At 30.4% G+C, this 27,903-nt stretch overlaps 1 protein-coding gene across 1 annotated transcript; it reads right to left on the reverse strand.

Moving 5' to 3' along the window:
- Nucleotides 1–7,121: 7,121 nt before the first annotated feature.
- LOC132755876 (substance-P receptor-like) lies at nucleotides 7,122–20,554 on the reverse strand. Its single transcript, XM_060746810.1, has 5 exons — nucleotides 19,560–20,554; nucleotides 12,886–13,331; nucleotides 12,151–12,252; nucleotides 11,625–11,733; nucleotides 7,122–9,611 (listed from the first exon to the last, which is right to left on the reverse strand). Exons 1-5 carry the CDS (start codon nucleotides 19,927–19,929, stop codon nucleotides 9,505–9,507), a joined length of 1,134 nt encoding a protein of 377 aa, XP_060602793.1. The 5' UTR covers nucleotides 19,930–20,554; the 3' UTR covers nucleotides 7,122–9,504.
- Nucleotides 20,555–27,903: the final 7,349 nt, after the last annotated feature.

Raw genomic sequence — 27,903 nt, forward strand, 5'->3', positions numbered from 1 at the left:
TTTTAATAGGCATCAATTTTCAATAAAAGACGTGCAAAGCGTTCTTTTTTAAGACTCACCTAATTATTTACATCTGAAGATCATAAAAACTCCACACAAATATTTAACAAAAATCACGTTCACATCAAACCAATTACTTATTGTCATGGCAATACATTACCTAAGAAATGAAGAACAGGAAACGATGATAATTTTAGTTACCTTGCTACATAGTGTACTTACAAAATACTTTAACATTCAACGCAATTGATATCATGCCAGTTAAGCGTCAAGGGTTAGTTTAGTTATCACCTTTTTTCGATTTACGGAGAGTACAAATAAACTGTTTTACAAAAACGCAGATGAAGATGTCAAAAAAGTGTCTAAATGATGTTTGTTATTACTTTTGAAAATATATCATGAAGGATTTGAACAAAAGGTTTTTCATGTATTTGTTCTTGTTTTTATGTTCTGTCGTCGTTTGTTTCATTTAACACTTGTCGAGCAAAGCAAATCACCCTTAAACACTGCACTGTTAATCTGAGTGTAAATGTTGTCAAGTGTGTACAATAATTTAAACTAGCCCAAGTACCTTACTTTTTTAGACATTGCCCATGTCCTTAAAAATATTCGAAAAGCTGTCTTTAATGCATTCGTTACGGGGTGTAAGTAATCTCGTTAAAGAAAAAAATATACTTATTCATTTATATATTCAAAGTTCCACCTTGCAGTTGAAAATGTATCATATCATACAATAAATTAAAAGTGTGTTTGTGTGTGTGTGCGTGCGTGCGTGCGTGCATTTGTGCGTGTGTGTCTGTAACCCAAGTTTGATACTCTTCGAAGATTGCTGCGTTTGATCAGAACAACTGAATCTTTTCTATCTAAAAGTAAAAAAAAAAACATATGTCTGTAATGTAAATGTTTTATTTTATTGCAGTTGCAACATCATACATCGTGTGCCATTGCATTTTCTGATCAATAATTAAGTGTAATTAAAATTTTAACTAATATTTACATATTCAGACATTGAAGTTATCCAGGCAGTTCATGTTTTCCAAATGGACAGTTTTTGGCTCATTTTGTTTGCTTGGGAGTTCGTATCTTGTTTTCTTTTTTTTTAAAGGCAATCAAAATACAATTATGCATGTAAATATGTTATCATAACTAAATTAGTATTAAAGTAGCATGAACTGTATTGATAAACAATATTTCCTTACAGCCTTGTTTAATTTTAAGTATTTATCATGCAAGTATTAATAGTAGTAGTGAGTAATAATCGTAATTGAATTCTGATTTATTTAAGCGACCGTTTGTCTCGATTTTGTCGTTCGTATACTATTGGAATGAGATGTCTATAATTAATTATTCTGCGTTTTTTGGATTTAATGTTCAATATATATAATTCAATTTTTTTCGAGGCGTTTACTGAGTCCTTTTGACAACATTTATGATATTACTTATCACAGAAGGCATCAAAGGTACTGAACGCAAGAAAGGGGCTACAGGCGAAATCAGACGTCTTAGAAACAGAAAGAAATGCAAAACACTTATCATTGGATTTCAAAATATATATTTAACAAACATTATTGAATATAATTGACTTAATATCACACATGGGCTCCAATTTAATAACTCCAGGAGCTTATTTGCTGTAACGGATCATTAGAGATATATTTCAATTCATGCAATCATCTTGAAATAACGTTAGAAGTGTTGAGCGTTAAATAAAATCATATTTTTAACTAACCAAAGCTCCAAATATGAACCTCTTCAATGTTGTTTTATTCTGATGATGCTTAATTGATTCCAGTTCTATTAATGTTAAGCCAGTGTAAGGGAGTGATAAATGTTGTATTTTACTTTATCTCTCAGAAATTTTTTTTTATCAAACCGATCGAGTTTCCAATTCCGATTTTAACATTTTTGTTTTTGTGTCTTGAAGACATTTATTTTTTCAGAATGTTTTAGCTGTTTTGTAAAAACTTTTAGGAAATGCCAACAAATTTGTCGAAACAAAACAATGTTACTCTAACAAACAAACGCCTTTAAATAATTTTTGTGGTTCACTTATAAATATTGGAGGAATAAAAGGTATCTATCTCTATTAATTCACATAGGTAGGAAATAATATTTCATATTACAGTATGTTCTCACATTTTCAAAAACTGTTTTAAAAGATTTCAGCTTCGTGAATAAATATCTGACATAACATTTTAATGTTTGGATTTTATGACCACTTTATAAAAAATGCAAGTTAAATGATAGCTTTTTAGATTGTACCTTTTCAAAAATTTGTTTCAATTTCTAAAGTATTCGATTCTACACATTATTTTAAAATAGAAAATAAATTGATATTTTTTTGTTAATGAAGAATTGCTTAAAGATACTAAATATCTGATGATCTTCTTCTTATTCTCGTTCACCGCTACAATTTCAGGCCGGTCACATCGATGAAGGTTGCAGTCTTCTGCAGTTCCGTGTAATATCTGATGATAATATGTATTGATACTGGCTCAGTTTTGAAACATTTTTACAAAATGTTTTAGCATCCTTAAAGAAAATGCAAGAACGGAGCTAGTTGTCTAACAACAGCCACTCCTAAAACAATACAAAGCAATAGGTCGTTCCTCTTTGAAAAACATCACCGAGAGCAACTGTAAATACATTCGAGTCGTTTTCGACCATTAGAAGCCCTCCCACAGAAAACTGTCACCGGAAAAAAGTAATGTCATTTGAAACAACACTAACTGTCATTCAATGACAGGAACTAATTGAAGGAGTTTCTTTTGTTGCTACAAGATACATGTTAGATGTTATAGGAGTTAGCACTGGTAATACATATTACGAAATCAATATCGAGTTTAATCGCTAATCTGTGAAAATTCTTTATTCTATTGAAATTAAAAGCAAACGAAACAAACTGAAAAGAAAAACTAAAAGAAAACATTGGTATAATATGTTATAAATCGTTTACAATTTCATAAAATAGATGTATCAAATTTGTTTGTTGTCCATGTAAAATAATATATATTGACATAATTACATTCTTTTAGACATTAAATGTTTAAACTGCAAAGGAATGTTTGTGTTTTTGTGTGTACTGTGTGATATCACTTCTGAAATAATTATGCAGGACCATCAATAAAGAATTAATTTGTCAAATGTCACTACATCTATTTTCTATGCAGTAAATGAGTGTCAGATATTCAGTGATAGGAAACATTTGAATATCTATTGTGTCTGAGTTCTTGCATAAGACCTGCTGTTCTACAAATAAAGAGAAACTGCTATGAAGTAAGATTAATTTTAAAATTAAATGCAAAAGAATCGAATTTCTATTTATGTTCTCACACTTACATTACGTAATAATAAATTAAAAGAAATATTTTAAGAAATGGATCTATACTACTTTTTAAATAAAAAAGTAATAGAAATCTACGTATATGTTATATAAGCACTATACAAAGCACAAATACAAAAAAATAAAATATATGTGTTATATTGTTGTACCATTTGATAGTTAAATGACATTTTTTACTATTTTTGGTGTAAACAAATCATTCTTATAGATATTTGATGTACACTGTGTATAATTTGATAAAAACTGTTAATTCTATTTTTTGTATGGTTTTCATATACTTTCATTTTGTTTCTAAGAAGGTCTTTCAGGTACACGAACTGTGTAAACAAAAGTAAAACGCCCGGTCCAAAACCCTACAGAGCTTACACTTTCTGGTCATCTGACTTGTTTCTCAATAACACATCGTTCACTTTTATTTATATTTGTCTCCGGCTCTACAATTGACGTTTTGGGGGCTCTTATTTAAAAAAATCACCAGTAGGTCGGGGTTATACTGATTTGTCTCAGAGACAGATGAAGTTTGTTACCAGGGTACATTATATTTCTAACATATTTGAGCACACATTGAATTTTTATATTACAGAATTTGCAGAGTAAATGTTACACACGTTAATATTATATTTCAAACAGTACTTCTTAATTATTATTTTAAAATGAATAATATCAAAAACAACATCATATAAAGAACAGACAGATTACTGGTATCTTACAAAATATAAAAATTAACACGCTTTGCAAAACATGTCGAGTAATGTAATTATTAAGGTAGAAATACAAATGTTATTATCATTTTGATAGTGAAACATCTTTATTATTACTTTTCTCTAATGTTTTCTCCCTGTGAAGGCGCCATGCAATAATATACTTTATTTAATCTTAAAATTGAATACAACATATTTTTCATTAAGGGTCTAGACAATATTTTTATTAAAAACATGATTAATTTTCATATTTAGTAGGTCATTTGAATTATACAGCGAACACATTATGCTAACTTAAAAAGTATTACGATTTCAAATGGTACTCATAAAATGGAGCGGGAAAACGAGAATATCTTTGCGTTATGACAGTATTTGTGTTTTTTAAAACACAAATTGATGACAATGGTCTTTGAACTTCTCTTTCAAGGGTTTATAAGGAACTTTGTTCCATGAAATCGGTGCACCATAAATTGGTTAAGCAGGGTTCTTAAATTTTGAAACCGGATGCAAATATTTAAGCTTTCTAAGTGACAACAGTCATCAGAAGAGCAAACTTAAGATTGTTTTTCTTCTGTTTCATGATTTTTATTAAAAATTATTTCTTGCATGCCAGGTTCTTCGCTCGGGGAAACGTCATATTCGGGCTTTCGACGTAAGAAAACATATATTTTTAATTGTTTTAAAATTCAATTGTATGACAAACGAGAACAGATATTTAAGATATATAATTTCATATATAGGGAATGTCAACTGTATTCAAAAACGTTTATTGAAGACATCAATGGGATTATAGGGCGTATAACGGATACAGATAAGAATCCATGGATACTATCGATTGGCATCAATTGTTCAACCAAAGACGTGCGCAAAGTTCATTGTATAGGGTTACCTAATTATTTACAGCTGTAGAACCTAGAAACATCCTGCAAATATTTAACAAATATCACGTAGAACCATTACCAATTATTTATTGTCTAAGTTACACATTACTTATAAGAGGCTAAGGAATAGATTACGTAAAACGAAGACATTCATCATCACCCCGGCAAAATAGTCTACTTATAAAACATTTATCCTGAAAACGAAAATAATTATATGCAAGTGAAAAATAAACAAGTTACAAAAAAACCCATAGAAAATTGTTTTTCTCTGAAAAACCTATTTTGTTTTTCTTGATTTTAGGCATAGCCTTCAGTGATATGAGGAAAACATGAATCTCTTATTATAATTGACATTTATTAAAATAATGTTTAAGTTATGAATTATTTTGCTGGCTCGTTAACGAAATAAAACAAGATGTCATATTTTATTTTTTCCAATGCATTTTCTAGAAAAAAACTGTATTGTCGTCATACACGAGATAACTGACCTAACGGTTGTAATGTTTCATTTGGCACAGATATAAACACCCCTATTACCACACCCGTGTGTTGCGAGCAGGACAGCTTGATGCAGGGTAGAACTTTATATATTATATCAGTTTTAAACGGATTACCAATTCATTTTCTAGCTATGTGCAGCTAACGATAGAAGGATTAGAAAATAACCAAGCGCATAACTGTTCCACCAATAACCAATCTAGTTGCAACCAGTCAACAGGTGTGTGTATAAATTAAGGCAATATCTATAAAAAAAACAAAACAAAAAAAACAACGTTGCAATAGTTTAAAATTACAGCATCATAGAAAAAACTTTGCTTTTATCGGTTTTTTTTCTTCGGACAAGATTTATCTTTTGATGACATTTTATTGCAAAGCTTTTCGAGACGGCTAGATATCCGTCGTCAGTCGTTCGACGGTGGCCGTTCGCTGTTGTCTACATTATATAATCAATATCTCCTCGTGAACCGTTTCGGTGTTATCTATAAAAGCATTAACACATATTTTTAAGTACACCTCCTTACACGTGTGCCAATCAAACCGGATCATATAATGATAAAATGTGACTGCGGCATTTTTGTGAGGTTACGCCGATGCATGACTGGTCCCCTATTAGAAAGTGTCAGAATCATATTGTAACTATTTCCTAACATATGTCTATTGGTAAACACTGTTTGTTTTATAATTCGACGTTATAATTCTAATAACTCACGAAAAAGGAAAAGTTCGGAAAAAACACAAAAGTTGCCTTCAGTACGGGAGCCAGTTTGTCATTCCCTCGATTGATCTCAGAAAAAAAAGGTTTTCCTAAAAATAGGTGTGATGTTCAGTAAAGTTGAATGTCTAGGAAACCGTTTGCGCTAATTGAAACTTTTAAATTTATTTTGATATTTTTTTGTTAATTCATCCAGTTACCTCTTCCAACCATATATAAATACATATAATAAATAAATAAATAGGCGTAAGGAAGTATTACCTGATGTTTTATGGAGCATATGAAGAGAAACGGATAAAAGAAGTCAGAGGAACAAAATTAAGTCTAGATCTTTTTAAAGTTAGTGCAAAAGTTAAAACGTGTTTTTCTAAATAAATGGAGGGAAAAATCTATATGAATAGTGTTATAAACAATTCCATATCAAAATGTATGGACATGTTCTTATACGGATCATTTTGTAAAACACCTTGTTCTAAGTATACTTTAACATAAGCGAAAACTCGAAAAAAATATCTTATTCAGTAATAACTGGCAGATTTAAGTCGAGTAAAAAAATAAACATATTAAAGAGTTATTCAACTTAAAAAAGGTAACATTTAGTAAAAAATAAAATTATTAAAGATTCAAGTGGTTGGCATCTACGAAAATAGGCTTACAGTCACTTTTAAGCAACGCTCAAGACCACACAGCCAAATATTCTGTGAGGTAGAATCGAAGTCAAAGATTGAAGTGAACTCGGGGAGAACATAACATTTCTTTAAAGTTGGAAACTACTTTAAGTTAGCTTTTAATTACGAAAAAAACACTTTTGTTTTAATTGTAATATATCGCTATGCCATTCAGTATACACTTAGGGAAAAAACCACGCTCTCGACCACTGATCATATGAAGCTTTATAAATAGATAAAAGGGTAATCTGTGAGCACACAAGCATAACATAAAAAAGGAATGAATAATATAATAAAACACACATTTGACTTCTTGTCGTCGTTTATTTCAATAAAATGAATTACAAACACCAAATAATGCCGAGTTTCACCATAAATAGCATGACAAAACATGCTTTTAATTATTCACATATAACACAAGTTAAAATTTACGTCTTAATCATGAAAGATTTGCACAATGATAGCTTATTTTTCAAATATTGATGTTTTTGTATTTTTGCTATCCAAATCTATTGTTTGTAAATTTATCACAGAGTACTTTTTTAACATTCACACTTGTCTTTTAATCGTGCCCAGTAATAATCACATAATTTCATCTAGCACTTGGTAATCATATAATACATGTAGCTCGTATCACCTATGATCAATCATTAACAAAGGAGAGCAAAGGTTCACGGAACGCAGGTCCCTACCGACACATTTGTTCAGAAATACACTCAGTTGCTTACTGTGTCATATAAATGTTTACAATCACGATTGATTAGTTTTATACACATATGAACGTACATTTTATGTAATGACCTAATCAGTATATACTATATGTTAAGTACTATTCACTTATTTGTAGACCAATGTATATTTTGCCCTAGATATTTACTTCATAATACATATTTATATTTTATGTTAAACATTACTGTACTCAATTATACAGGTATAACATCCAATCATATATATTCCCATATATACACACACATAATCATAGTCTCAGTTAATGTATTGTTTACTTGACCTAACAGTCTTGTGCCCATTTAAACTTATAACTTATTGCCCAATTTTGCTAATCGTAGTTTATTTTAAGATCTGCAGATGCTATTAAAGCAAAAATCATTTCCGTGTTATAGTGTTGCGTGTATACTTAAGCCGGTGGATGGTAGTATGGACGTTAAAGCTTTCATTTAACACTACCGTCCATTAACAGGCTCAAACTCAGTTCTGCAACATTTAAAGGTTGACGTGTTGCCTGACCCTTAAAGCTTCAACATTCGGTTATGCTTTAAGTATTTCTTGTATCATGTATACGTCTTAATACTTTAGAAATGGTTTACGCAAATGCAAACAATTCGCCACGTCATTGCCTGATAAATGCACCTATATATTGTTGCTTATATTCACACTATCACAACCTTATATAACCATTTAAACACTGTGCGCACAATCGCTAAATAAAAGTATTTTGTTCTCATTCATGTATTGTTTCACATATTTGCCCAAAACTCATACTGTTGTACACATTTAAGAAGTCATATCTACAGTTATCCAAAAATAGTATTCATTCTCATTTATGTATTGGTCAATGTTATTGCAAAGTACTTACACCAATTGGTATTTTCCAGTAAAAGATAATTGAATATTTTACCATAATTACCATTGTTAGAATCCATACATTTATAAACAGATATAAACTTCAACAAAAACTAATAGGATACTACCCCACACAAATCGGTATGTTTGCTAAATACCTTAACACCTGTAACACATTTTACTTTTTTTGAAACCATATCATCAAAGCTATCATTATTCACATTCATTATGTACACTATAAAATAATTCGTCTTTAATCAGGTTAATAGAATTACTGCTGAAATAAATGCTTACATAAAAAAGGAATGAAAATTATCAGTCTTCTAAAAACCAAAGCGTTTAGGCCATTTGCACGGTTTTCAACTGGCTTTGAGCTCAACATTCTGTACATTTTCACTGCTAACAATATTTTAGAATCCTCGTTGCCAAACCAGGGTAAACCTACAGATACAAGTATGGAAAATACAATCAAATTAAACATGTGATACACAGCTATTGAAAAGCGTATTTTTCGCTTGAGTTTTGTCGACAGCTTTAGTTTTGAAGGAATTAACGTAAGCATTTGAACGAAAAAGAAGAAGAATGATTGTTTAAACTGACATATGTAATTATCAATAGGGTAGTAAGATTATAGTTAAATATATATCATTGTTATTGATAGTTTCTAAGCTATCAACTTCTAAGCTATTAACTTTGCTTTTCTGTCAACCTACTTTCTTTCATTAGATTTAAAAACAGAATGTTTGCTTTTTGCCAAAAATAAAACGATTTGAAGATATACATTTTACTTTTTTAACAAAAGAGATATTAAATAAACGACGTGACATTATTTAATTACGCGTTATTTACAAAGCAAAGCTTTGGAATGGGCTGAATGTTGTAAAGAAATAACAACCAAATTGTAAAGACTATAAACAACAGGGTAAAGTTATTGCGACTCTATATAAAATGTACGAAGATAAAAACTATATGTGTAGCAAGGTCTACCAATACGTGTATTGAAAATATATAGTCAAAAGCGTTAAAACTAAATCAGCAGTTAACATATTCAACAGATGGTCCCTTTGGATTAGAAAATGGAATTCAATATTTCACACTGTTACTTATAATGTTCACACTACAAAGCGGTTGCATACGTGGAAGAATTGTACGTTCCGTACGTTTTTGGGTCCATTACAGCTGGGTTTCTATGGCAACGAACTGCCTGCCACACACCACGTATACCTAATTAAAGATACATACATATATATTTAATATACAATTTTAAGATAAGTATTATAAAAGTAAACAAGCATTTTACAATACACTATTTTTTACATGTTCGAACATTTTAAAGTTTATACGTTTAAACAGGAGATTGTTTTATCAAAACATATTTTTTCTAAAATATAATATTTCCATAATTCTCAGCAACTTTACGGCAAGTGTAATATTAACATGATGATTATCAAATCAAAACGATAAAAGAAACAGATTATGTTCCATAGAGATTTTCAACGATAGTGTAGAATATGATAATAAACAAGATCAACAAGGAAAGGCTTTGCTAAAAATTACTTCCAATATTTATCAAAATATTCTCTTTAAATTTAAAAGGAATTAAAAATGGAGAAAAAAAACGTGACCAACTAAAACTATCTAAAATACAGCCTAGATATAAATGTGATGCACAAACAAAAGCAGACAAAAATGAGTTCATGCAAAGCTGTATAAATAAAAGAATATCTTTGTTTTTTATTTAAGATTAATAATTTGTGACGAAAGTTACTCCGTCACATAAAACAAAGCATGCCAAGCTTAAGGGACAACATTCCCTTCATTGTTAATTAGAATTGAGCTAGTCTCATTCCATGTTATCACATCCATATTTATCAATAAATTGCAATGAACAGCATTGCATTACGATATACAGCCATCTCAATGCATAGGCTACCGTTCGAATTGAAAATCATAACGTCCATAATTTATTTATTAAAATATATTATCATTTCTCGAGTCATTATTAACATGATAATTACTTGATTTTTTTTACACTTTACAATAATGCAAACTGTAAGCTGAGGTGATTTTCTAAACAGTTCTATAAAGGAATCATGCGATGATTTATTGCTGTTTGATCAAAACTTTATTTTCGACATTGAATACCAATATTGCGATTAAGTCAATTATCCTGTATACGAATTTGGAATTGCATCTGCCGAATGACTGCAGGTGCGATTTGTGTATCTATCCAATGTGTTCTCTTTTTCATTGTAACAAGTCGTTTCATTTATATAGTTCATTGACCGCGACAGTAGATATTGAGGAGGAATCTTTGATTCAATGACTTCAATGTGTTTTTGCGCATCACGTCTTTTTCTGTCAATCATTGACAACAGCTCAGGTGATGGGGAAGCGAAAGGCAGAAGAGGTTCAAGAGTTTCACTTGAGAAAGCCTTCGTTAATGTAATCTCAGGCGTCTTTGACTGGCTGCTTATCACCGTCCTTGTACTACTTGTCGTTGATTTTGACAATTTTGTGCCAATCTTTGGCGACATTTCTCTCACCTGAGTGTGTTTGAATGTACTCTGGCGACGATGGTCATCCATGCCTCGCCTCAAGTTAAGAAAGGCTATAAAAGCAAGTTTTGATAACATATTGAAGAGCATGTTAAACTTTGGCTTACAAGGAGAGCTTTATGTTAAAGGAGAGTTGTATGGTAAATGTGAATAAACAAGTCATGCAGGCAGAACGAGTAAATGAAGCAAAGCGAAAATAAAAAGCTACGCCATCTTTGCTAAGCTATTACTATTATTTGCGCCACAAAACATATATAATCAAAAATCGTCCCCCAGTACATCTATACTTCATTATTATGAACATGAACAGAAACCATCTTGCTTAAAGTTTATGAATGAATTTTGTTTTTATTAAATCTAAACGGACCCATCCCTTAAACAAATATTTCAATGTTTTAACAAATTAAAATTTAAGAGGATATTTCTAAAATGATTTTTGAACGAAAAAAGTGAGCATAAATAAAGACTGATTCTGTCGACAATTGTTGAATGTATTTGTTTTGTGGGGAGTATGATCATGCATAAAACTAAAAAAGCAGTAAAGGCGACAGTAAAATAATGATTGAATGAAATAAGAAAAATAAAAGGAAAAATCATAAATATGGTTCAAAAGAAAAAGATAAAAGCTATCAAAAGCCACACTAACTAAAATATAAGCATTCATAGTTCTCCTTCATACCTTGTTTGAAGTTTTTGTTAAATCCGGCATATATCAATGGATTCAGAGCGCTGTTTGAGTACGCAAAACAACCTGCTAGGAACTGCATCGTGAAATACCAATCTCCAAGCTAAAATTAGATTTCTTATAAGTAGAGCTTAAGGGCTTATATATTTGTTTATTCATATATATCAAAGTCGATAAAATCTTTTAGTTTCTATAATTCATATAACCTCTGAATAATAGTTTCGTTTTTGTATCATCCTCTTGTAAGAGCAACAAACAGCACTATTTCCGCAACATATTTGAAGTGTAGGATACATGAATGTTTGTTGATTTATTTATTTTTTTAAATTGAAAAACATATTTAACATCTGAAAATCATAGATATCTTTCGTATGCTTATAAAAGATTTCCCTTTGTATTACTTTCAAACAATGTCGTCCCTATTTCAATATATGTAACATTCTTTAAAACATTTCTTTACTGTAATATCTGTGCTCATCTATGTGTACATTTGTAAAAAAATAAAATAAAATCAACTTACTGTATCCCGAGTCTCTCGAAGCTCACTATACAGAAGCACAATTTGGTATGGGAGCCAGCATATGCCAAACACTGCCATTATTGTAACTAGCATTGCTATAACCTGTTGTAAAAAAGTAGCACAAACTTATTTCAACATCATTAATGCATTTATGACCCATAAAAAGTGTCTGCTCAGTTTGCATTGCTTTTTGGAATAACCCAATCTATAAGTCATTTTTAAGCATACGGAAGGTTAAGGTGAAAAATTAAAAAAACATAAAAAAAATGTTATAGATATTGCATTTCAAATGATCAGATTCCTTTTCTTTTTAAATTATGTCTGTGTTACTTTTACATAATGTAAGTTAAAAATGAGTATATTTCTATGAAAATTGAATGTATCGAGTATTTTAAAGAAAAGCACTCAGGATCAGTTGTTTTATAAAGATCAAGCCACATACACGGAGCGTTATAATCAATGGTTGTAATATTTCCAATACTTATTGTTCCTTTAATATCGCTTGACATTTAATGACTTATTAATTTTAAAATTCTTTTATGCAGATTTAACTTATTACTGAAAGTATTGATGAAATTTAAGTAGGAAAGCGTGTACAATATGTCTTTGAGCTGGATCTAAGAAAGGTAAAACATTATAAAAGATTCGGTTGTAAGGTAGTGAAAAAGCTCTAATTAACATAGACACTGTCAATATAAATAGGCTTGTCAATACCTACAAAAATTTATTTCATACCTTTCGTTTTGTTTTTTGCTGCGCTTCATAGCCGGCGGTTACTCTTTCTCCGGGAATGGTGCTAGATCTCAGTTTTCTAATGATCACGGAGTAGGCAATTGTCATTACAATCATCGGGAAGAAATACAACACAGCTGATACAAACGTGAAGTATATAGTCCTTGACGGCATGTATTCCATCGTAGTATTTGTTCCTGCAACCGCCTTTGTCTCACGCGGCCAAGAATCATCGCACCAGCGTTCGGTGTAGTTCTGCCATTGGCGTTCATTCAATTTCCGGAACCATAGCAACGGGGCAGCAATAGCGAAGGAGCATAGCCATATGATGCAAATAGAGAAGCGAGCTTTCCGGCTTGTCATGTGAGCCTTCAAAGCAAATACAATTCCAAAGAATCTGTCGTACGCAATTAGTGTCAAAGACAAGACGCTTGCTACCAGACATAGAACTGAAAATGAATTTCATATTGTTCACTTATGATGCATGACTAAATCTCAAATAAGATATTCAAATGCTTAACCAAACTAAGCAACATCTGTAAATACAAAATGTATATTTAAAAACGAATTCCCAAAACTTTTATAACTATATCAATATCTATTTACGGGATTCAAGTTTAAATGATATATATTATAGTTGTATATTAGTACCATATATATGTGCGTTTAGGTTTTGCTATTTAAAATGATACATACATATATTGAACTTTTAAATCTTTAAAGTAGTATCGTTTCGTAAATTTTAAAAGGATGAAACTACACTGTTTACTGCATTGTTAACTAATCTTAAACGGAAATGAAACCCATTTGTCAGCAAAAAAACTGATAATGGTTCACTAAATAAGATATATGGATGACTCTTCAAAAGCACTAAGCAGATCGAGTACAAAATAAACAATAGAACAAACCCTAATGCAGAAACTCAGATTCTGAAAATCATATCTCTAAGCTATAACTTATTATACTAATCAAATGATATTCAACATGAATGGCATCAAGCAGCGAATGGTTAATATCACGTTGAAATGTATTGACATACTTGAACATTCACAGCCAAATGCTTTTATTACTAAAAATGTTTGTGAGTGTGATATTAATAATCAAAATACAAAAATAACTTCCATTTTTATCAGGAGAGCATGATGTAAGCAGAAAAGTTAGCAATGCTTTTAATGGAAGACGTCAGAACTTAAACAAGCAAAGGGAAAAACATAATTGAATTAATTTGTGTACATTTTGTTGGATATTGATGAAATTCCCATCAACAGAGCACAAAAGAAAAATGCTAGAAAACATTTAAATTATAGTGGGTTTTTTTCAAGTTGAAATAAGCAGCATAGTTTTAATGCTAAAAAGTTGGTAATACGTTTAAAAAGTACAGCACTCCCAAATAAAAGACATGCAATTAAAACAGCTACAATCATAATTGTTATGCCACTAACATATGAAACTAAGTCCAATTAGATACCATTTTAACAGGAATATTGCTCGTTATTAAATAGTTATGAGCTTGTATAACTCAAAAAATTAAACACTAAATTTACGACAAAATAATATGTTAAACATTTATGTTCTGTAAAGTTACATTGCTGTTATTGCAAAAAAAAATAAAAAATGCATGAATTCATAAATTCATTAATTATAATATATTCGCGTTTTAATCAACCAAACGAGGGTACTTATTATCGTTTCGGTTTTTTTTAAAGAAAGTGTTACTTTAATAGTTCTAAAAACGCCTTTGACTTATGAGTTGTTTTATTTACAATGTCTTCGTCAGAAACATTAAATTAATAAGAAAAAACTCTTATTAGATTTCTGTGTAGAACTCATACCTTCAAAACAGAAAAAAGGTGTGTACAAATGTTGGATAGTGAGAAACTCTAGATTGAACGCTATAGCTATAAGTATATATACAATTGACTAGCACCAGGTCACGTCAAATATCCATTAAGGCGACTTAAGTGAGCGTGCCGAGTGACAAGAGCTTTGACGTTTTATTGCATAATTTGATTGTTAATATCTAAGAGGAAAATACTAACCAAATATACCACAGAGTACTTTTACGGTTATTACGTGCAGTAGGGTGTTTGCAAAAGAAATAAGACACTCGAAAGATGCCAGTAAAAATAAAAGTCGTCATTTCGTTGTTGTATGTTGCTATTGCCAAATAAAATGTTATAAACGTTATATATTATTTATAATTAACAAATGTATCTCAGGGCCGTATAATAAAAGCTCCTTTTTGTATTCCATTGTATATTAGTTGTATATATAGCATTTATGACTAAAATGCAATGCAGACAATATAAGTATAAATGTATTCGCTCTTGAAAGTATCTAAGTATAAATAGTTTTGCATGTTGTTTTTAACATTATAAAAACTGAAAGTTCGTATTGCACTCGTAGAGAAATGTTTACGTTAATTTATAGAATAGTGATTTTATCAAGTAAAAGCATTGCACTTATATTATTGCAGATAAAATACATTAAATGATATAAAATTACATATCTGAAATATCCGTTTATGATTCACTTCTTACTAAGCCTACTTATACATTAAATATAATTTTATTTAGAATTAAGCAACTTTATATCTTGAAAAAATCAACAGCAAATACAAGATTTTTAAAGATTTGAAATGCAAACTTTTGCCTCCTTATCTGTAAGTTCATTTTCAAAGCCTCCTTAACTTAAACTGATCCTGAAAACAGATCGGCTTAGTGATTCAATCTTTTCATTATACGACCATACTCATGGTGGGGAACATAATTTGAAAACATACGATCACATTTTGCTTAAATACCGTAGATAAGCACCAACATATTTCTAATGTTTTGTTATCTATCATTCCGTTTATGGTTTTGTTTCATATGTTATATAAAATGCATACTATAAGCGAAGACAACTTTTTTTATATGACATTAAAGTTGCTTATTTAAAAAAAAAATAGCATGCCGAGTTTGTTTTGGGAATTAATTTTTATGTTGATTTGTATTGTTATTGTGAGTTGCTTTGTTTTCTTGCTGATGTTTCTTAACTGTGTTTATTCACTATGTGTTATTTTTGTTTGTTTGAGTGTTCGTTTGTTTCAAAAGATGAATACAGTATTAAAAAATAAACCAGAAACAATATGATTAGGTTGAGACAGTTTCATTTTCTTTCAGATTGTACGGATAATATTGAAACAATACAATTATTTTGACTGATTTTATGTAGTTTAAGATTGTTCTAACAATATAAGACTTTAATAATATAAATATCCGGTCGTTGTTTGTTAATCAACTGAGTTCTCGACTTTTCACCTAACTCCACGGCGATGCATCAGGCGGTCTAACGAACAAAATAACGTGAATCAATGATCGTCGTTTGCGCGGCCTTAGTAAAGAGTTATTAACGATGAAGTAGCATATGTTTATGATCTTAAGACTATTGAACATGTTGGCGACCTTTAATAATGATGCTCATCAAATCAATAACTTGATATAATCAATAGAGATCTATCGGCAGCTTCAATAGTTCTGCAAGTATGAAAATGCCTTGAGGTATAGCTTTAATACCGTACGCGTCTTCATCTTAGACCTTCAAAACGTGCTTCAAAATGCATATCAAATAACAAAGAAAGGGCAACGTTTCACCATATATAATTACTCTTTGATCTTAAACACTGCTTTTAAGTGCTAGTTTATAAGTATTTCAAACAATATTTTAAGTAGACGTTTTCAAATTTTTAAATAGTACCTCTCTATTTATCGTTCGTTCCATTTACATAGTAACAATAACTTGATAGAAGTTTCAAGATGAAAAAGCCACGCTAATTTATATAACGTTCATAATTATCACATACATGTACACTACCATTATTACAAGTACTGTAGATAAAAGGAAGCCGGTTAAACAAATAGGTTTACCTTACATCTTATACTCGTTGACATACATTTAAAAATGAAAAAAGCCTGGTAAATATTTTAAATTACACGCCTAATCTTATTAAACTATTATGTGAAAAATATGACATAAACAAACATCTCGAGATTCTTGTATAAAGGTAATTAACGTAAAGTAGCAAACGCATACGCTTAACAGTCTTAGATTATGGTCTTAATTACGAAGAAAAAGGTTGTTAATTAAATAATAGTTTCACAGATCTGAAGACCTGAATTTATGCCAACTTTTATACTAAAGGTTCTTTACTATGATAACGTTCGGAACACGTTTCATATCCGACATTATAGCATTCTTTGTTATACAATTGTCATGTTATCTATGGCGATGTTACATGAAAGAAGACAGAAATTAGGGGGAAATTATCTGACCATCTTTTAAACACATAAAATAGAAAACAAAGTCTTATAGTTAATTTTTAAATGCATTTGTGCATACATTTGAACTAAGTTACAACTAAGGTTGTAGTAACCTGGCATAATTTGTCTTAATGTAGCTGCGTGACCATTGATAAATTTTGAGCAAGAATGTTTAAAACATCTGGAAATAGGAAGAAAGCTTTATAAAAATAACGACAATGAAACTAGCAAACTCGGTTTGATAAATAGAACCGGTCGGTGTAAGCAATAAACAACTATCTTCAGTATCGGAAGCAAAGGTTCAAAGTGAACAGACAAATATAACAACACTGCCCAGATAAAATAGAGAAAAACAGAAGCCCTAAAGAATTCCCCAACACGGCAAGTTTGAAAATATTGCAGACTCGCTAAAGGTGCAACTAAGCACTTAAAGCCTTTCATTATTAGTATAAATGTTCTGGACATAGTGAATTACTCCAGGAATGATTTGCTTCGAGAACAAATAATGTCTGTCCCATACAATATGTTATTTAAGAACATATAAACTAGCTTTCATATTAACGTTATAGTCAAGTTCTGAAATAGGGAGATCCCTCGCGAGGAATTGAAAGAGAAAAATAAATACGTGCCAATTGCAGATGTGTCTGATAGTAAAGAATACTGAAAAGTACATCATTTATAAGAATCTTTATCACAGCCATTTAAGTACGCGTTTTATTCAATTCAATATAGAACTTTTTAAATTCAAAAAAGTGTCATATTAAAGGTATATTATTTCGTTTTTATGTTGATGTAGAAAGAGCAAACATGCATTTTATAATATCATAAGAATGGATTTAGAACATGCGCGATGCTTATCACATCAAAAATAAAAGACGCTGAGTTGGATATACTTTTTAATAAGGCGAAAAATTGTATATAAAGAACAGTTATTTTTACTGCCATCCAAATAAATGAATCGCAATAAACTTTCTAATCTCAAAAAAGCAAAAGTCTTCTCAACTATTATGGCCAATGAGTTACTTGTTTTGCAACACCAAAAGGGCAACAAAAATGAAAGTTCTTTATAAAATAAAAAAAATATTGAATTGTGTAGGCTGAATGTGACTCTAAAATATCTTGCGTTTCTTCCTAACAACATTATCATCTGATAAAAAGGATTACTTGTATCGTGTTATTCAGATATAGGATATGAATTTTTCGCAGACACCATAATCTATTTATTCAACAGACCAAATCTATCTATTAGTAATTCTGTAATTTGATTACCATATATATTTGTCTGGAAACTTAATATAACTATATATTCCGTCCGTCAAACTAAAAGCTAAGATGTGATAACAATAAGTGATGTAGCTAAGACAGAAATTCTTGACATTTCGATATTTTGCAAACACATTTTTATATCAGTATTTATTTGTATAACAAGAAGAACGGTGTTTTTACTTTTTGAGGCATTACTACACAATCAATCTAAATGGTAGGAATATTCTGTGATAATAGCAAAAGAATGGTCAGTCGATGTTAGGAGTGTCCTGTGATAATGGTCAGTCGAATACAATCTTATCTAACTCGTATCAGTACAATGTACTATTACATGAAATTTAAAGAGACCACAAATATATCGCATATGACTTTTATCAATTGTCCGATTTTGCCATTTGAGCCGCGGCACGACAAAACCAACATAGTATAACCAATGATTTGTAAAATAATAATATTACAAAATGAAAAAAAAGCATTTTTATCTACAATTATTGGTTATTTGATTTAAGTATACTGATTCTGTGGATAGTCTATCGTTGCATTTTACCAAATTCTCATTAATTATGAAGTCTATATTATATTGAAGTTCAAAGATATCTTAACAGTTGGCACAGAGTATTTACCTTTTTCAGACATAAATGTTACTTACAATAAAACATATCAGACATGTCAGATAGGGCTATATTTATGAAATCATTTAATTAAAACGCATTAATTTTATTATATTAAAGCAATTATGCGTGAAATTAATGTTTATATTATTACCGTTGTCAGTAAATATCAAGATTACTCCTCGATAGCGCAGCGTTTAAATTTATGTTAAATTACATTAATTGATTTGTTAAATACAAGTACGGTTATGAGAATCACTTTAGCAGGTGAAGATATAATGATTTCGCACGCAAACCTTTTAAAAGATTGTGCTGTATATAATGAAAGAGGCTGCAGATTTTTCAAAAGTAAAAAGCCACATATATTAAACAAAAACATTTTCGATTTTCAGGTGAAGAGGGTGAAAACATTCCTGAATTTTTATAAAAAGGTAAATATCTATACAATATTATTTTAATATACGAGTAGACTAAAACGAAAACAAAAGTTGGTAAATACCTTGAGAAAATGTGTTGAATTTGCAGAAGAATCCGCCGAGGACCCAAGTATTGTTGTTGAGGTTGTTTACCAGATGGACCCAAGTACAAAACACGGTCACTAAAATGTCGGCAACAGCTAGATTGACGATGTAAAAGTTTGTCGTTGTCCTCATTTGTTTGTGTCGCATCACTACAACGATGATCAAAGTGTTGCCGACCAAAGAGAAGAAAATTATCATCGCGTACAAATAAGATTTGAAAATGATCTCGTACAATGGGACTTTTTTAATATGGCCAAAGAAAGGAACGTTTTTATAGTCAATAGTGTCGTTTGCAAACATTTCGTAGAAGTCATATTCGCTATAGGAATAAGTATCCAAGTCATCCATTTTGAATTCAGATTATTAGTAAAAATCCAGAATTTGTAAGCATTTGAGAAATCACCTTTTTCTGACTTTAAGATTTATATAAATCCTTAATATTATTAATTACTTTTCAACTCATCAATACCTTTTATCGCTATGTATAGTTAAGAATGATAAACTAATGTATTGCCGTATGCAATATTTAATTCCGTGTCCGGTCAATCCAGCGGGACACAACAATATCCGAAGATACTTTTTTTATATAAAAAAAAATGTTATTCATATTCAACTTCTATTCATCAGACATTTCACGACTTTATGAATATGAACAAAAAAATCACAGTTCCACGATAACAATAATACTTAAGATTAGTTTTGAGGAATTCTATAGCGTTCCGCCACTCTCGCGTGATATGTTAAGGAAATAATATTCAGAACAGTGTATGCAGTATCAGAATGAACAGAAAACCAATCCAACGGCCATTCTTGTAGTACATTCTGTCGCACATTCCTCACAATCGTTTCCTATTGGATAAAACAACTTCACAAGTTTCCTGTAGTCTTTCTTATTTAACTCTTAAAGAATAGTTATTCAGCTATTGAAGAAAACGACTATTCTCTGAAAAATAAATAAAGACAGCGCGTTTCTACTTCATGCATACCTGCTGATGTATCTACATAGTACATAAAATAATCTTATTCATACCTAACTTACGAGTTACGGCATAATTAAAGTAGGATTATAATAGCTACAATGTCCCTCATGACACTTTGTTCGGTCAGCTACCTAAACTTATCAATCATATAATTTTATTATATATAATTACTCTACAGAATAAAATAGAGTTTCTCTTCAAAATTGATTGACTTTTGTGGGTAAACAAGTCAAATAAATTCATGAAAGATAGATGAAGATGCTCATTGGATCGGGAAAATTAATTAACCAAAAGATCCATTAGCATGCTTCAGTTGAATTTTTTTTTCAGACTTATCCTCAGAAAATCTAAACTGTAAAACGAATATCCCATGTTGATTCAGGTCTTGAAAAGAATTTGAGATAGCAGCTGAATTAAGTGGTTAAAATATAAAATCAAATTTGAATGAAATGCGCAATACATTTTTGACCCATACCGCGCTATATATATGAAATTAATTTTTCCAAAACCATTTACCATTTTTAGAAGAAAGTTTACAATACTAACACGTAACATTGTAAATACAATGCGGCTGATTTTGGTCTGTACTAGTCAGATGGATAGAGTCAGTTGCCACAAATAGGTTAAGTGTTAAATTTCATGCAAGAGGCTTGGTGCTTGATACAAAAAAACACCAAGTTATTAATAACATTTTATTCATTGATATTAAGTGAAATTAAATTAAAAGCAATATGAATATATGAATAGGGAAAATATTCAAACAATGAGATAAAGCATGGAACTTTTCACGTAAAGTTAAAACATTTGTTTGCACAAAATAATAACAGATAATACCATAATAAAGTCTTATGGTTATAGGAAACTATTGCTGATAGACATAAAACGCATTAATTTTGCTGATAGACATAAAACGCATTAATTGCTTCTTCGCACGTACCCGACGACCTTTGGTCTCTTTAATTACAGAAATCTTTGCCAATAATCTTGAGCGAATTATTAATATTCCGCGGCAAACGATATGAAAGGTAATAATATGAGAGGAAATAATAACAACATTTATGTATCGTTTAATTTATGATATATGAATGGTGTACCTCAATATACTGTACGAATTGTGAAAACGGTGTTTGGTAGTATCCTATCTTATACGATGCCAAATTCACGGAATACTATTGATTATTTACTATATTCCTATTGGAATACCAAGACTACATCTATACACGATAAACACCCTGGTTTGAAACTGTTACAGACGATTACGTAAATTGTTTACTACTAATAGGAACGGTGTAAACAAAGGCAGATTGATGGACGGACGATACTTTTAGATGTTTAATCATACTAAAACACTTGCGAAACATTGAATGTGATTTATCATTGCATAGCAAATACAAAAGTCATATGACAATTCAGGAAATCAAAAAAATGCTCTAACTAATAACTGTTTAAAGGGTCAGAAAAAAATGATTACCTTAAAATGAGGACGAATGTACCTGAAAGTATAGACCGTATATACTTATAATTTAAACCGTACTTACTATAAATAAAAAAATAAATTATTAACAAAGTGATATTTGTCAAATTCAAAGCATGAATAAATTCACATGGGAAATAGTTTCATCAATATCGCTTACTGTTGAAAAGGTTGACGGGCGTTCTTCTGTATTTTTTGTCAGACATGCTTTACTAGTTTTTATTTCTCTAGGGCACGTACCTTTAATTAAAACTGGTATAATATAACCATTTGTTCCCAGCCATTATAAATTGACACTGTTTTATAGATAGTATCAAACTAACGTAACATTGATTCCGTTTGATGTATTGTCAGGAACTAAAATCATTAATAAAACCAATTAGTTTTCGATTATTTGTGAAAAAATCACATAACGATGATCCGCAGTATATGTGTATGCCGTTGCATGAACTTTGAGGAATTTTCCTTAGTAGTTTCATGAACGCATGTTTATTTCAACGCAAAAGTTGGGCACACTTTCAATAACCTACTATTTGATATATGTTAAAATTTAACAGAACACATTATTTTATTGTCATTTAATATATTTCAATATTAATTCATCATTAATTTTATTTGTATGCCATTTCATGTATTTTTACGCAGCCGGACCGTCCTACGATAAGCTACGATAAGGTGTATTTAACATTTTCAAGTTTTATTAAGTAAATTTATGTATAGCACGTAAAATGTTATTAATATTTCGAACATTAAAAGACAGGGAAAAAATTTAATGCTGCTGACACGGTTTGACTGAGCCTCTCCATGGACGTCAGTCGAAACTGCAAGCTACCGTGCATGGTCCCAAGCACCGGCTTAAGCAGAATTCATCATTAAGGCATGAAAATGGCGAAATTTTGAATTTAGAAACATCTGTACTCATATTTGCTTAGGCGCAATGATACATTGATATTTGAAATGGTGCTGGCAGTAGATTGTTCAACAAGAACTATAATAGTTTACACAGGTGAAAAAAAAAACTTATGCTTGCAGACAAAATTTAGTGTAATTTGGAACATTTTTATGGGTTGTTCTATAATTACGTAACCCGCTGTTTAATTGCACAAAACATTATAAATGTTTGCAGTTTGCTAAAACCTACTACGTATTTTCACATATAAAAGATAAGTGTTTAATATCTGGTTTATTGAAGAGCTAAATATATAGTTATATGCAAGTCAAGAGGAAGTTTTTATATTTTTATTGACTATACTATTAAAATGCCACAGGTGTATCAACCCAAACCATTATTGCAAGAAGCAGTACTCACGTAATGTCCTAAAATGTTGAGTGTAATGCGATTTAACCCGTTAACGCCTTAAAATGCAAGCGCAAATGCCTATATTAAGTAGAGAGACAATTAGACCTAAACATACGACTGTCTGACAAAGCACTATATAGCTGGAGGCTTACGTATTTCAAAATTCTGACAATAAAGTTTAAAAAGTCAAAACATTGCTATTTTAATAGTGAAAGCAGGAAAAAGGCTTCTATGCACATTTACTATTCTAAGTGTTATATTTATATAACAATATTTATTGATAACTATACACTTACTTTTGGAAAAAGTAAAATTAGAGGAAAGTTATATTTAGTTAACAAAGCAAGTAATTATTATGAGGAAAAAACCCTCTTTTAGTAAAGATTGAAATAAACAATGTTATATACATTTGCACGAATGTCATCAACGCTTTGTGGTTCTAAACATTCCTTACCAAACTACAAACAAATAACAGAGGTCATAATAATACCACATCTCATTTCCAACGACGCCTTTATTATATTTGATGTATACACATGTATATAGACAACCAATATATTTATTTCTATATGTTTCATGTTATTAACATGAAGAATCAAAATGCACTTATATGATGCACTATTTTCATCAGAAACATATAATAATCCTCCAAACAGAAAAATAGAATACATTCGCATATATTTCGTTATTAAGAAAAGGCCGTGCCAAGTTTCCATGAATTACACAACAATACATGTACCGTGTAGTAATTTATAAGGTTATAAGTATCCCGTGTGGTGTGAATGAATCATAATTAGCTCAAACCTTTGGACGATGGAGTAATGTAAGCGAGTTATTTGCAATTGTAAGGACGAGGTTAACGAGCATTGTTTCACCTCAAAAATATTTCAGGCTAGATTTCTCAAAATAGCAGTCGAATTTAGGAACGTTTCTATTCTTACTTTGTTTTAATTATTTTATTGTCATTTTTCTTTTGCTTTAACTCTCTCGAGGTGTGACTTTAAAGGTGTGATAACAATCAGGTTGCATAATAGTATATTTCTACCGCTTTAGCCTTGCGCCGTTTAAATTTAAATATGCCCTCTGACAATTAGAATTAACAAGATAATTTCAAACATTTACAAGACCCTGTAACACTGTATTTTAAACCACATCAAAACTCTTGTGTCATTTTTTTCATTTCAGTAGCTTAGATTAACAAAAGAGCTTGTATCAGACAAAATAATTTATTTTTACAAATCTTTCACCGGAATCTTTGAATGTAAAAACATAATAACACAGGATATAGGATTGGTATAGATTGAAAAGTTGTAAATGAATACACGATAATGTTCACACTTCTTATATTTGTTAGCACTCCTTAAAAGTAAAATTGTTGGTAATGCCATGACAAAATACAAAATAAACTCAAAAATTCATGAAAACATACATCAACAGTAATAATTTAGATCATCTATGTAAAAGAAGTAGTTTTGCTTTTGTCCAAGTTTAATGAGGGTAAATGCAACTAAATAGAAAATTCTTCTTTCAATTTTTCATTAGATAAATTGTTTTTTGATTTTTTATCATGAATAATATTTACTACAAAAATATGATCTGGTATTCCGATAAAAAAATTTAAAAAAATAAGGGAAAGAAAATAATTGACAGAATGCGACTGGTTTGACTTTATCTCGCTATGTATGTTAAAAAAAGAGTACAGAGTATGTGCCTTCTTTTGAAATGTGAACGTTACCATCTTAAATGGTTTGTTGATTTAGTGATCACTCTTTCATTTAAGTCAAAACAGATTATGTACCACCTATTAAATGCCAACGAAGCAACTGGTATATACGTACAAAGTGTAACTGCGAAGATGATAGTCTGTCTTCAAATGATTGCTCCTACAACGTTTCTAGTTATTACATAATTGATTCACATTTTATCACGAGCTGTGAGAAAATGTGAATATTTAATTACCAAAGCTCTTAATATTATTATAGTATATTCCGTTAAAAACTGTTGAAACGCGTTGATAATGAAGAACATCTCAAACGATAAACAAGAAATAGAAGAAAAACAGAGTTTATGTTTTGTTTTGTCAACATCGCCGCCGGAATGAGCCATTTTAACGTGCATGTCACTTTCCGTAAAAGTTGTACTTTTGAAATTCGAAGAATGGTCAACATTTTCATAAAAACTCATTAGAAACGCAAAATAACAAAACTGTAACAAATGAAATCTAAGGAGTATTTTGAACTTCCAAACAAAACACTTAATCACTATAACTTACCTTATTGTCAAAAGGCAACAGAAGAAAAAATATGGTTCAGATAATTGGCCATTGGGTAACTGTTTTGGAAACAATAAATGTAAAAAACTATAACAATATTAGTCAAAAAGATAAGAGGGATAAAAATAAAAGGTCTATGTCATTGGTTTAAACCTTTACTGTCACTTAAATTATTATTTTACACCATTTCAGTTTTATGTGTTTACATCTGGAGCGGATTCAGGAATAGTTCGAATAACATGTAGTTAAAAGCAAATTTTACAAATTAAACTTTAATATGCTTTGCAGTTAAATGCTTAAAATCTGTTGAAACAGGTCTTGAAAAAATCTGAGAAAGCAGCTGAAAAAATAAGGCAGTTTAAAACATAAAATCAAATTTGGGATGACATGCGCAATACATTATTGACCCATACCACGCTATATATATTGAATTAACTTTTCAATTTCAAACTTAATAAAACCATTTACCATTTTTACCATCACCACGCGGCTGACTTTGGTCTGTACTAATACCGTTGAAAAATTTAGCTGCCGCTAGAACGTTAAATTTAATACTTTCAAGAGGATTGGTGCTTGCTACAAAAAATATTCAAGTGATCAATAATATTTAATTCATTGATATTAAATGAAATTAAATTTAAAGCAATATGAATAGAGAAAATATTCTGATTCAGACAATGATATAAAGCATTGAACCTTCTACGGAAAGTTAAAACAATTGTTTGCACAAAATAGTAATAGATAATACCATCGTAAAGTCTTATGGTTACAGGAAACTATTGCTGATGGACATAAAACGCATCCGTTTACTGCTTCTTCATCCATACCCGGCGACCTTTGGCCTCTTTAATTACATAAATCATTGCCAATAATCTTGAGCGAATTAATTATATTCCTTGGAAAACGATATGAAAGGTAATAATATGAAAGGTAATAATCACAACATTCATTTATTATGTATCGTTTATATGATATATGAATGTTATACAGAAGTTAACTATACGAGTTGTGAAAACGCGGTGTGTGGTAGTATCCTATCTTATACCACGGCAAATTCACTGAATACTATAGATTATTTACTATATTCCTATTGGAATACCAATGAGGACGAATTCATCTTACACATAGTTTAGAATGTACGTACTTATAATTCAAACCCTACTTACTAAAAATAAAATAAAAAATAACAACAGAGTGATATATGTCAAAGCGTGAATAAATTCACATGGGAAATAGTTTCATCAATATCGCTTACTGTTGAAAAGCTGAAATGATTTTGCATGGCGGGCGTTCTTCTGTGTTTTTGTCAGACATGCTTTACTAGTTTTTATTTCTTTAGGGCACGTACCTTTAATTAAAACCGGTATAATATATAACCATTTGTTCCCAGCCATTATAAATTGACACTGTTTTTTATAGATAGTATTAAACTAACGAAACATTATTTCCGTTTGATGTATTGTTAGGAACTTAAATCATTAATAAAACCAATTAGTTTTCATTTATATGTGATAAAACACGATGATTGATGATCTGCAGTGCATGTGTATGCCGTTGCATGAACTTTAAGAAATTTTCGTATGCATGTTTATTTTAACGCAAAAGGTGGGCACGCTTTTCAATCACATACTATCTGATATATGTTAATATGTAATAAAAACATATTATATTATTGTAATTTAATATATAGAGGATATTGAATGAGTGTAAGTTCAATACTGAATTTATTGCACGAGTTGAATTAAATTATATTATGCGAGCCTCTGGCGAGCATAATATTATTTTATTCAACGAGTGCAATAAATTCAGTAATGAACTTACACGAATTTAATATTCTATTTATCACATACCCAAAATAAAGACCGTTTATAGTGAAATAAGAGTCATTTTTCATTGACGCGCCTATAGTTTAACGCTAACATTTAGCGCGTCTTTACACTATGTTTGTATGACGCTAATGACGTCACGTCAAAATATATGCACGGCCGTGCAATACCAAATTTGCGGAGTCGCAAAATCGGTACGGGTGTGTGATAAATTTCAATATTAAACATTACAAGATTTTAAATGTTGCTGACACTGTTTGACTGAGCCTGTTCATGGACGTCAGTTGAAACTGCAAGCTACCGTGCATGGCCCCTAGCACCGGTTTAAGCAGAATTCATCATTAAGGCATGACAATGGCGAAATTTTGAATATAGAAACATCTGCAGATGTACTCATATTTGCTTAGGCGCGTTGATACATAAATCTTTGCAGTGGTAAAAGTAGTAAAGAGTGTTTAACAAGAACTATA

Source organism: Ruditapes philippinarum, unplaced genomic scaffold (genome assembly GCF_026571515.1).
Source record: "Ruditapes philippinarum isolate M1 unplaced genomic scaffold, ASM2657151v2 ctg2079_1_1_1_1, whole genome shotgun sequence".
NCBI lineage: Eukaryota > Metazoa > Mollusca > Bivalvia > Venerida > Veneridae > Ruditapes > Ruditapes philippinarum.

Excerpts from the sequence above, each read along its gene's own strand:
- LOC132755876 (XM_060746810.1), bottom strand. The coding sequence starts at position 19,929 with ATGGATGACTTGGATACTTATTCCTATAGCGAATATGACTTCTACGAA. Across the intron at positions 12,253-12,885 it reads AGCAAAAAACAAAACGAAAG|GTTATAGCAATGCTAGTTAC; the intron begins GTATGAAATAAA and ends TTTTTACAACAG. Across the intron at positions 11,734-12,150 it reads TTCGAGAGACTCGGGATACA|CTTGGAGATTGGTATTTCAC; the intron begins GTAAGTTGATTT and ends ATCTAATTTTAG.